Source organism: Pundamilia nyererei, unplaced genomic scaffold (assembly GCF_000239375.1).
Source record: "Pundamilia nyererei isolate P.nyererei 1_Seehausen unplaced genomic scaffold, PunNye1.0 scaffold00038, whole genome shotgun sequence".
Taxonomy (NCBI): domain Eukaryota; kingdom Metazoa; phylum Chordata; class Actinopteri; order Cichliformes; family Cichlidae; genus Pundamilia; species Pundamilia nyererei.
In genome coordinates, this window is record NW_005187439.1 from 4,061,680 (window position 1) to 4,074,815 (window position 13,136).

The 13,136-nt window shown below is 37.9% G+C and overlaps 1 protein-coding gene across 1 annotated transcript; it reads left to right on the top strand.

The window, feature by feature from the left end:
• Positions 1-1,309: 1,309 nt before the first annotated feature.
• ckap2l (cytoskeleton associated protein 2-like) lies at positions 1,310-11,059 on the top strand. The gene is made up of 9 exons (XM_005730625.1): positions 1,310-1,492; positions 3,401-3,467; positions 4,667-4,721; positions 4,891-6,077; positions 6,428-6,623; positions 6,997-7,152; positions 7,884-7,944; positions 8,364-8,523; positions 9,934-11,059. The coding sequence occupies exons 1-9, from the start codon at positions 1,453-1,455 to the stop codon at positions 10,241-10,243; spliced, it is 2,232 nt and encodes a 743-aa protein (XP_005730682.1). The 5' UTR covers positions 1,310-1,452; the 3' UTR covers positions 10,244-11,059.
• The last annotated feature ends 2,077 nt before the right edge of the window (positions 11,060-13,136 follow it).

The following is a 13,136-nucleotide window of genomic DNA, read 5'->3' on the forward strand; positions in this document are numbered from 1 at the left end:
TAATCCACTCAAATAGGGATAAATAACAGACAATAACAGTCTCTCACCACAACATACAGCAAAGCTCACAAAATGTTATTTGTGAAAATAGTCAGAAATCAACCACTGTTCCTCAGCTGCGTGCAACGCGGTGTTCTGTAATAAACCCCGAGTCAGAATAGAGCCGATGACACCGACAGGCTACACACTGATCAGTACAGCCGGTTCTGTGATTGGCAACTAAACAGACATTAACCATCATAACCCTGATCACTTTCTGCCCAACTTATTGGACAGGCAGATCACTTTATCTATCAGACTCTGCTGATCCAAGCACAGATACCTTGTGCAATAAATCTTTACAATGCAAGATTTCTGTTCTGAGTTTATTTAAACTCTGCCCAATCCAACACATTGTGTGCACATTAAGCCACTTTATTGCAGTGTCTCCTACACGTTTCACTCTGTTACGGTGAGAAATTTGTTTGGTTTCTGACATTTATTTTAAACATTTATTAAACTACTTTTATTTTCTTATTTTTCTTAATCTAATTCATTGAGTCATCTGGCTAAACTTACTGGAGTTACTTACTAGAGCCATTTAATGGTATTTTATTCAGTTTTTGCTTTGATATTTTGCTTACTGAGCTCCTTCAATTTTACTATATATCCTGTATTTAATTAAGCATTTTTTCCTGTTCTGAGATTTTTTTTTCCTATGTAGTCTACCTTAATAATTTATCTTATCATGTATGATCTTAGCCTACCTTCTTCTTCCTGTTCATTTTACTAGCGATGGGCAAACAATTCAATGGTACATTGTCGCCACCAAGTGGCAGAGTGGACTAAAAGCATTCTTACCAAACAAACATTCTTACCAAACAAATTAGTCTGTCTAAATCAGTGTATCTTAGTTTTTGTTTGTTTGGTGCCTGGACTTAACTGCTAATTGTCTACAATTGATTATGTATGACTTTGACTTACAAGGGATACAACGTCTTCCCAGACGCCATTATGTTGTCCTGCCTTTAATTTTTTAAATTTGGATCACTAAGTAATTTAAAATAAAACCTATGTTTCCAACAAAAACCTCTCATTTCAGTCTCCACTTTAATGAGCTGTATCGTACCTTCTTATTTATGTCGTCTACGGTGATATTTTGAAGAGTTTTTATACAAAGTTTGGTCATATAATAAAGCACAGCTGACACATCATGTCCAGGAAATAGTGCGCCTGCCTTTCATTCATTTGCACAGATGATTTCTGCTCTAATCAGCGCACGAGTTTTGCGCAAGTGTGTTGTTTTCCCCCGAAATTTCAAATCATCCAATCAGAGAAGGGAGGCGTTAACTCCCGGCAATTTCGAAAGCGGATGCGCGAGCGCAGTTATTATGGGCGAAGTTAACGTGTTTGAAACACGTTTGTTTAGCTGATTTCTATAAACTTATACGACGAAAACAATTTCTATTAGAAATGGAAGAAGGGGAATCCGAGCCAGTGGTTTCCAGAAAAGGTTAGCGAGTTTATTAAGTTCCATAAAAGCTAGCAAAGTTTAAACGGTTAACAAGACGTTATGGCTGCGAGTTAGGAAACGTTAACTTACAGTACAGTTAGTATTAGCAATTCAGGGTGGAAGAAGACGGATAGAGTTAAGTGGGTGGTAACACTAAAAAGCGACTTTTATCCGCAGCTGAGGTGCCTTTTGAGTATTTTAACCGACCTTCCTAATGGCGGTCTGTCCATGCAGGAGTCTGCTTTGTTTGTTTTGTTTAACACGTACAATTCATATTCATGCTTTCATAGCATTGTCCCGGTCAATTCCCTCATTGTATCAACAACAAATTACGAACTATATATTCTTTTACAATGTATACATAACTGGTCTGACATTAATAAATAGAAGATTGAGTCTTAAATAAAGTTTGAGAGCCTGGATAGTGTAACAGCCAAAATGATTTAATGCATGACTGTGAAAATGGCAAGGAAACTCTGGACCTGTTGGAATTTATTATATAACCAATTTATAACCATACAATCACCCTGTTCTCACTTCTGTATGTGTAACAAGCACAAAACGTGCTATTGCTATCTTTCCTGTATTCAAAACAGTGGTCGAAGACGTACATGTGTGGGACTCAAAATGATTTCCCTCACTCACTGAAATGGCATCTTAGGCACCTTTATAATCTTATTATGACCCACAATCCCACTTTTGATTTCTGTTTTATTTTCAGTTAGCTCAGAATAAGTGGATTGGAACATTTTTATTGTTTCATTTTCACGCATTGTGGGTACTTGTTCTTGCAGGAGCAAAGACAGGGAGCGCCACATGTAATGTACTCACATTAATAAAGCACATTTCTAGTCCTACTGACCACTCAAAGAGGTTCTAAGTCCTACTTTAATTCTACATTCATACACCACTTATCTGTACACTTTCAAGCACTTTAACATCCACAGCAAATTTAGAATCACCAATTAACCTAACATGAATGTCTTTTAGCCAGAGCACCTAGAGAAAATAAAGAGGACTGAGGACCAACTGCTTGTTCTGAGTGTTTACATCTCTATAAACCTATGACCTCTGTTCTGTATGTGAACCACATATAGTTATACTAGATAAGATAAGAAAGATAAGATAAGATAAAACTTTATTAATAGCTCGGATGGGTTCCTCTGGGAAATTCAGTTTCCAAAAGCACAGCACCGACAGAAGTTACAGTTACAGAATATTATATTATTATATATATATATACACACACACACATATATAAATACAGAGACATATATAAATAAGATATACGAAGGGGATAAATAGGAATAAAAAATAAAAATACAAGTGAATTGCACATTTCAAGTATTGAGGTCTATTGCACCGTTGACTATTAACAAAAGTATTGCACAAAAGGTATTGCACAGTGAAGTGAAGTACTACTATGCTCCTACACTGTTTGGAGATTTTCCCATGATCCTTCAAAGACCAGCAGGTGTCAGCCTCTGCTTGAACCTACACAAATGTGGTGGGAACACAGATGTTTCGTATTATAATTTCAAGATCCCTCTTGAACTCTCTCCCTTAAAATATACACACATATATGACATGTACAATTTCAACCGTCCCCAAAACCACCATTTTCATTGATTTGACCCAGAATAGCATCACAGTACAAAACTTTTTTTTAATCACCTGCCCATTCAACTAAAATATTCCCATGTATTTGTATATATATTGTATATATTGCTACAGCGAGCAGCCAAACCAAGAACAACACAAACAACAAATACATGACGTTGCTTCGTACTAATCCTTTAGAATTTTCAGTTCAGGCATTTCATGAATCTCAAGTTTGGCGTTTACATGTGAGTATAGTGAAAAATCTTTATTTGATGGTGCTTAATTCCTGTATGTTTTCTGTCACAGAGATCCGTAAGCAGAAGCTAATGGAATATCTGGCAGCAAAAGGAAAGCTGAAGCTACCTGAAGCAAGGTAAGAATAAAACTGCATGTGGAAAAAAATGTTTTATGAAATGTTGCTGGGTGTTGAAAGGAGACAGCCCATCACCAGGAATTTATTATCTGGGACTGTGCCAGGTTTAGAACTGAAGAGGCCTCTTGGATGCAGTGTTGATTTTGAGAGCTAATTTTGATTACGTTTTAGTCAAGGTGTTTTGAGTAAAACGTCATTTAGTTTTAGCCTTAAATTATTTAAGTTTTAGTTGTCTAAATATAAGATTAAAGTAGACTAAATCTAAAGTTGAATCTGGTGAATAAAATATAAAGCATAAAAAGTTTCTCGTGTTTTTACTGGTGAGAGTTGCTCCACACGGTTTAAAACGAGTCTTATTGTCCTTGACATCAAATGCAAAATGTGTCTGTAAGTATGCTCTCTCTTACTTGCAGGCGTTGGCTCTTTTTTTTCCCGATGAGAAACATGAGCATGGGCACTCCAACCTGTTTGTTGAGGCAGATCAAATTGTACATGTCTAACATTGTTTGACTGATTGGATCACTTCCAAACTCATTCCACTTTTCATTTTGTTATTAAATATTATCAAGTGTCAGTACATTTCATTATAGTTTTTGTCCTCGTGCATGAGTTTTTATTTAGTTATCATTGTTTTCTCTTGCATTAGAATCAAAATCTCAAAAAAAAAAGCCCAGATAACCTCTTTTCAAACACCCAAGAAAATGTGAGAATGAAACACTCCCCTATGGGTATATATGGTAATCCATATAACAAATCAGACTGATTTTTTTCTGGGATTTAAATCCCCTATAAAGTCTCAAATCTTTCATATTTTTAAAGTATAAAAATAAATAAAACATCTAAGCAGTGAACATTGCATCTATCTATGTAGATATATCATAAACCTATTGACCTATATTTGCATATACTTATTTACAAATCCACATTCCATTTAATAAAACAAAAAGAGGTCCATTGGGTTCATGGATTTTATGTGCACTGACCATGAGTCAATGAAACCAAATAATTGTAATTATTTTTTGCGTTGTATGAACAGATGAATGATAAACATAGGGAGAAAATAAATTCTTACCACAGACTTTAACAAAAATAAAATCAGTTAATGATCAACTCTAAAAAGATATCTGGTCATCATTTGGAAATTGTTGAAGCTCATTTTCTGTTTTGATAAATTAAGTAACTGATGTTTCACTCTTTAGGTCAAACCTAATTGGAAACTCTGTGAGTAAGAAGCCTGTGACATCTACACAAAAGGTACAGCTTGAATCCACGAACTGTTACTCACAAATCTGACAACAAAATCTTTAAATAATTCAGTGTCAGCGAAGGAATCTGAAACAGTTTGTTGGCTGGACAGAGATGCTGTTTGGAATCAGGCTAGTGTTGATTCCCTTTTTGTTAATTCGTAGTTTTTCTTTCACAGGTTGTTGCAGGAAAAGAAAACAAAGCTCCAGTTGACGGATTCAAGCGTAATATCACAAAAGGTCAAAGCGTGACAGCTCAGGCCAGTCGAGGCCTTGAAAAGAAAGCATTTGGTGTCAGTAACAAAGGAAATATAAACGGCAATATACTGACGGCACAGCAGAACAACAGTCATCCAGCACAGCCAAAACATAATCGAAACCCTTCGCTCACCAGAACATACAATGTTGTGTCCTTCAAACCTCACCTGAATGGAGCCGGCCATGTCAACAAGCAGGCAAATGCAGGAATTCAAACTTCAGGCAAAGCCCCTTTAAACACAGCTCATACAGTCAGAGTCAAATCAAAAAGCAAATTCAGCTTTGGCCCAAGTTCTGCCATATCAGGTCCAACGATGACGGTCAGTACCAGGATTAGTCTTGGCCCCCTTGTCAAAACAAAAACAGGACTTACTCCTGCAGTGATCCAGTCAAGAGCCACAAAGCCAAACCTACCACATACCTCTGTCACTGCAGCTAGTACAACTACCACAAATCAAATTGCGAAGAAGGTGCAATCCAGCAGCAAGTCAACAACGTCTGTTTCGCAGAGGTTTGCTGCAAATATTTCTTCAACTATGGGAGCTAAGAATAAAGTTCAGGGTCAAAACAAACTTAACTCTAAACCTGTTCTAGGTAGTCATTCTCAGCCATCTAAAAGTCAGTTATCAAGTGGACTGAAAACAACATACACATCTCTCAAGTGCACGGTTGCGTCTTTTAAGCCAGAGGTAAGAGTAGCAGCAAAAAAATCAACTGGTCAGCCTGCAAACAAGTCCACAAAGCCAAGAACTGAACCTAAAGGGGAGAAGAGCCAGCCATGCAAAGCTGCCTTCCAAACATTCTCGAGGCCGGCTAACACATGCAACTCTCGACCTGTCGGTGAGCCTGCTGTGACTGATACAGGAAGGAAAACCAAGATAACTAAAGAGACAGCTGGCAAGACAGAAAATCGTGCTTCAAATGCTCCTCCGCTCAAATCTGGTGTAAAAAGTAGAGTCGCTCCACTTATTTCACAGACAGTCCCGCCACCTTCCAGGACCGTCCGTCTCACAGGCCAAGCCACAAACACGAAGACCCCAAAAGTCCAAAGTAAGGTCTTTCCTCAGACTGAGGGAAAGAAACTGACTGCTGCCCAGGTGGAAAGAATGTAAGTAGAACAGTACAGGTAACTGTACTACAAAATTGTGACATGGTACAGTTTGCTAGATTTCCAATGTAGTTCACAGTGGGATTAAGTTTGCCTTGTGACTTCGGCCCCAGTGACCTCAGTTCTTTCTGTATGTGATGAACACCAAAAGTTATCTGTAGGACGAGATAACTTTTCAGTATTAGTGACTGACTTTATTTGGCTTAAGCAGATCCAAATATAAAAACTATTATCTCGATCGATCACGGATCGATTTCTAGGTCAGTTTGTCACTGTAGACATTCCAAGCTCTGTTTTCATAGTTACATGTAATATTGCTCATTAATAACTCATCTCATTTTGACATAAAGGAAAAAACTGCAGGAATGGCGGGAGTCCAAAGGCATTACCTACAAACGTCCTCCAATGCAAGGCAAACCTCAGGTCAGGCGCACGGTCTCAGTGCCTCAGCCTTTCTGGGCCTCCATGACTGAAGAAGATGAGGCCTACTCCCTCATCTGTGCTGTAGATAGATCCCTGGCTGACTGCCTCAAGTTACTGAGAGAGGTGTGTGTGTTGTATTTGATTTGATTCAGTGTCACTTTTCATTTAACTGCTCACCTGAAGTTGTGTAGTAAACACAGAGAACAGACTTGAAAGTTTGTCGTCTCTGTGTAGTCATTAGATAAAGTAAGAAAAATGCATTTGATACAGAAAATATTGTCTCACCTTGTTTGAAAGCAGATGTGCTTTTACCTGGTAAAACTTACAAGAATATAACAGGACATCAGAGAATTTCAACCCCTACATTTAACTTTTTCTCACACCGGGTTAGTCATTACGTAATGGTAGTGTAAAAAAGTTATGACTAAAGATAAACATAAAATAAACTCTTTGGAGTATCCTGCCAGTTACTTGAGAACACGTTTCACACCTGCAGGGTTGCCGAGACCAGGTGAAGGAGGTTCTCTCCCGCCTGCCTGCTGTTTCCCAGAAATTTGCGAAATATTGGATCTGTCAAGTCCGCCTCATGGAGCAAGAAGGAAACTTCGATGTCCTACCCATGTTCGAAGAGGCTGTTCGTATTGTGTTGGAGGTAAGGCAACAGTGATATTCAGACTCTCAAGGTCTTTTATGTATTAAAAAAGCATCTTCCTCTTCCATCTGTAGTCTTGTGCACACCTACATAAACAAAACAGGGCTCACTCAGAGAAAACGAAATTTTATAATATAACAGAGGCCAAAAATAGCATAGCAAATCTTAACTTAAATGACTTGTTGATGCATCAGTGTGGGGTTTTCAGCATTTTTGGGGGGTGGGTGGGGAGGGGGGTTATGTCATGCATCCTGTTTGTCTTTAGTGCAGTATTCCAGATAACTCAGAGGCCAGAATTAAGTGAGTTCCAGTATCACTGTTCGGGAAAAAAAACAAACAGGTTTTTGTTCGGCTTCTTAGCTAGGTAGAGCAGTTCAAAACCAACACTGCTGCAGCATGTTCATGGATAGAGGCTGATCAGTGGTCTGCGTAGCTTATTTAGCGAGTCACAAATACACATTCCAACTAGTAGCTTGGAAATTCTGACTGCATTTGGAAAACTGTCTTTCTCTTTAATCAAGTTTTCCTTTTATAGAAACGTTTGTATATGTTAGTCACTTTTCATTTTTAATTGGTCTAGCATGAAATTGTGCCATATAAACAAATTTGAACTTGATACGCGTATAGTTAACTTTAGCTCAGAGCAGGATGTGAAGAGTTTGTCATCTCTGGGGAAAGCTTTCCAGTAATGTATAATAATCCTGTTTTCCTGTAATTGTATTTTGTTGTAGCCAGTAGATGAGCTGCGGATCGTGGTGTTTGACATTCTGAAGAAAAAGGACGAGATCCAAGGTAACTCACCTTCATGACCTTGGTGGGGGCAGCGGCAGCGTTAAGATTTACAATAGATAACTTTAGTTCTTAGATAAAGGGTGTCAAACTCATTTAATTCATGGGGAACATACAGCCTAATATGAAATTAAAACCGTTGCATAATAATATACGTTTCCTTCCTTTTAACCAAAAATACGACCATGAATGTTATTTAAAACATGCACATTTAATAAGATGCACATTTTTAGAGTATATGATTACCAGTCTGAGGTACTGGTATGGTATCCAAAGCCTGGGTATTGTCTTTGTCATTGGAAGTGTAAATGTGCAGCTACTAAATGCACACATTTTCTACATCAAATCAAGTCCTGTTAATTCTTGCAGGATATTTTCCCCAATTAAATTTAGTAAAACCCACATTTTCATGTTGTTTTCAGCTAAAGAACAGGACAAAGAGGTCGAACATATTCCAACACCTGAAAACACTCCAGATTGTGGCAGCAATCCACTGATGACCCCCAAACCTGTCAGAGCGCTCATTTATGGGGAGAGAGGAGAGTCGTCTGTGGTCAAGTACAAGATCACAGCAACCCCTGGGTGTGTTCGAGTCATCGTGTCACTTTCTCCATGTTACTGTTCTCTGATGTATTTGTTTGGTCGCTCAAAAATTTTTTAGCATTAGTTCAGCTCTAATCTGTTTGATGACAGAGCCCATGAGTTGTAAGCTACTGAGGTTATGAGCCATCGACGTTTCATGATAACAACGCCAACGGCTCGTTTCCTTTTTTGCATTCACACGGAAATAAAAGCATTGCATAGTTAATAATGGGGGGGATTTCTGAATCAGTTTACAAAGAGCATGAAGAGAAGAACAAAATGTGGGAAAAATGGGACATTGTCAGTCAATCCCATTTAATAATCTCAAGGCACACTCTAGATTATGTGTGCCAAGTTTACTGTGTTCTGTAGATACTGTGAGTAATGTAAATCTATATAAAGAGTGTTTGTCGTGCTCCTTTGAACACTGTCCCACAGACAACTTTTAAGAGATCACTCACTAAAATCACTGCTGGATGCACAGTTTGAGAAAGGCTAAGTTGTTGTGTTGCTTTGTCATTTGAGTGTAAATATTGAAATGAGCTACACCCAGGCTCTGTGCCCTCAGCTAGAAAAGCTGCTTTGCTCCTGCCGTGTGTCTCTGGCAATAAGATATTTCCTCATTGTTTTTTATTCGCGTAGGGAAGCACGCTTCACAATACTGAGCTGTTCTCTTCACATAAATTAAATCCAGTTTTCTTAGTCGTCCGTTCGTTGACCGTGAGTTGTCTCCCATGACTTACCGGAGTCTTTCAGCCCTGCTCTGACACATTGAAATGACATGTTTGAACCATTCAAACCGTCCTGTGTTTTTGTTTGTTGTTTTTTTATTCTCGACCCATTTTTGCAGCTAAGTAACTTCTTCATGCAAGATATAGATTTGTTCTTATGGTCCTTATGCTATTATTTTATTTCTTCAAACAATACAGTGTACACAGTGATGTAAAATTAGCTTTTAAAACCTGTGTATGTTGCGTGTATGGTGCTGCGGTAATCCGTGCATATATTTAGAACTAAACAACAGCATTTATCAAAAGAGGTCCGAAAGCAAACACTCCACTAAAACAGGGTCAGATAATTCTTTAAATGATGTTGATATTATAATAATGATACTGTTAATTTGTGTTCAGGCTGCTGTAGAAACACATGTTAAACACAGTAAGCTGTAATGTTAGAACCTTTTTCACTGATCTGTGTGCTTTATTTGGTTTCACCTTTTTCCTTATTCTGTTTGAAGTATGCTTTTTGTTTTAATCACAAGTCAGAAGCAATAAGAAAGAAAAAATATGCACAATGAGAATCATATCCAAGCAGCTTAACAAAGAAATGATGAGTTATTTACAGTGTTTACAGCAAGATGGGTTTTTTTTTTCTGTGGATTATAATTAATTATGTTTTATCTTCACTTAGTGGCCCTCCAAGTCAACAGAGAGAGTCAGTAAAGGTCAACGGTCAGGAGGTTCGCTTCTTCACCCCGGTTAGGCGGTCAGTGCGAATCGAGAGAGCCTCGCTCCGATACCCCTTTCCCCTTCAGGACCACGACCTGTGCGTGAACTCGTACGATGACCTGCTCTGTGAGGACGAGAAAGAAAGAAGTGAAGAGCAAACGGATTGGGAACCCAGCCCGTCTGAAAGTGGTGCACCAGTGTACGTTTACAGAGAAAACGAGGCGCTCAAAGACAAAGTGGTTGTCCAGCTAGTCTGTGACGACGATGATTAGCTTCAGTGGTTTATCAATATTACACCATTTGTTACTTTTAATGTGGAAGGGAGGGTGAAAAAAAATTTAGTCTGCATGCTTCGATGCTTTCACCCTTCTGTGATTTGAGAATATGAGTTTCCTTGTAAATATATTGGCTGATATTTTGGGGAGATTGTTGTTTTTTTCATAATTTGGTGTTTGACACTTCCTCATGGAAAACCTGTTGTGTTTATTTGGCTGCTCTGCACACTGTTTATTCACATACACGCCCTCCTGTTCATATACGCAGCACACTTCTCACTACCTAAGTACACATTCTCTTGATGCCGTTTCTTTTCAGTTATGACCTCCTGTTGTCTCTCATTCCTTTTAGTTACGCCTGTGATTCAATGACATGACACATTTGACCTTTTCAAACACTCAGTTTTCCTTTTTTTCCTTTTTGGATATTTTTAATATTTCAAGTATTTGATATACTCCCTTATGGAGAAGATGTTGAGCTTATTGTCCTGACTTTGTTATTTTTTTATTTTCGAAGAATGCAATGTAAATAGTAATGTAAAATAAATATTTTCCCTTTAAAGCCTATAAATCTGTATGTGTATATATTGCATGTATAGTTTTGCAGCACTTCTTGCATAACTTGGGGACTAAAATAAACAGCGATGGATCAAAAACTGCTGTGGCTGTTGGAGCTGGAAGTATAGAACTAAGTTGCTCTGCACAGCAGGTCTGCATCATAAATATGTACAAATATGGTATTAATACGGAATAACAGAAACTGAGAACGTGTTTTGCCACATTTTCTCAATTTAAATGAATAAAAATACAAGTGGAAAGCCTTTACTGAAAGTCTGGGTGACTCATATTCAGGTATTGGGTGTGAGAACAACTTTAAAATTGCTATTTAAGAAACATCAGTCAAAAAAAGAATAAGATTTGCAGACTACATTCAATAAGAAATGAATTAAATTAAGTTTACGCCTGTTTGATACTCAGTCGGACCCTCTTTTGTCTTCAGAACGTCCTTAATTCTTCGTGGCATAGATTTAGCATTCCTCCAAAATTTCATTCATATTTACTGGCAGCACAGAGGTGGTTTCTTGGCTCAGACTTTTTTCTCTGTGTGTAATTCTAAACAACAGCTCAGTGTTTAATAATGTTTAGAATAAAATGAGATAACCTTATCAATACAGTGCTAATGACTTTCCGGTGTTTATAAAAGAACTCATTGTGCTCCTAAGTGAGTAATGCTCACTAAACCTATTCCCACATTCAATTCAACTATATTTTGGTAATATCAAACTGAATTTTAAAACCTCACAGTTTGCAAACCAGCCACTAAGAGTTCAAGAGTTAAGTCAATGTTACATACCGTCTGCACAACAAGCTGTTGATGTCTTAGAAATGTGCAGATATAGAAAAACCCTCATTTGGTGCCACATAAAGGAACTTGTGTGATTTTTTTATAGTTTGCACGTAGTCTAGCTCCCTGTGAGTAGGCTACACCCACAGTGGAACTGACTCACTGCTTGCTCTTTCTGTTTAAAGTAGTAGTAGTAGTAAAAATATTCATACTCAGTGCTTGTTGTTAATGAGTGAGGGGAACTAGTGAGCCAAAGGAATTTCTGTGGTTACACATCATTGATAGTATTAAAATCTCTGTAGTGATTCACTTCAGTGCTCTTCAACTGGAAATCCTTGGCTCAAGTGGACCTGCAGCAGTAAAACACCAGGACAAAAGTATAAAGTGTAAAGGTCTTTTGAAAATCAAATCCCCTCAAAAATGTATAAGTACTTTGAAAAAGTATTGCTTCCCCCCATTTCTTTACATTTTTCTTCCAAAGAACCAGAATTTCTTGTGAATTTTTCTTTAAAGTAGTGTTAAGCAATAGTTTTTATTTATTTATTTTTAAAGTTTTGGACATTGGTTCTTTTTTTCTAGCAAATGAATCGTGTGCTGTTCACTGAAGCCTCATCAAAAAAGGGTCTCTGTGGAAGTGTGGCTCTGAAGAAAGCAATCTTTAAACAGAAAAGAGAAAAGACTAAAGTATGACAGATCACGCAAGAGGTGGATTAAAGATGAGCGTAATCAGGTGTCACGGAGTGATGAATTTGTGGTTCAAATCATCTTCAATCTTTACAGAGGAGTTCAGAACAGAGGTATGACAGGGGGTGTCCACAGCCATCTGTAAAGCATGATGGAGGCTCTGTCATGGTTTAGTGCTTTTTAACCGTTGGTGTTTGGGATCTTGTTAAACTTGACACCATGACAACAATCCCAAACAAACTGCCAGGGTGGTAGAGATAAATAGAAAGAGACACAGTGGAGCAGTACTCGTCATGGATAGGCCTCCCCAGACCTCAACATTACCGAAGTGAGATCATGGTGGCGTGGAAAGGCACAAAACTCAGCCAGAGAAAAGCTTTTAATGTTCTTTGAGAACCCCAAAGAACTCCTCAAATAAATTAGCAAACTTAACTAAATACTTTGACCTTTAACTTAATATATATAATTAATATATATTTTCAAGGTCACGAGCTTCTTCTTACAAGTTTCCCATATCTGGAAGCACAACAGTCACACTCGACACAGAAAGGGCGATTTGCCATTTTGGCCAGTAGAGGGAGTGCTTCTTCTTGGATCATTTCAAATTGTTAAACGCGTTTTTGTGTTTGTTTTAAACGAGCATTTTGGATCAGAAGGAATTCGTTACATCCTAAACATCGGTCTTCTCCCCTTTTAAAATCACCATCCATGTCACCTGTTCTGGGTTTTCTGAATCTTCACATCTATCTTGAACTTATTTGAGATTACAATAAGGATGGGTACACTGAAATCAGTAAATTGCACTGTAAATTCAAGCTGAGGCAGGTGAGCAGACTGCTTATACATATATACATATATATA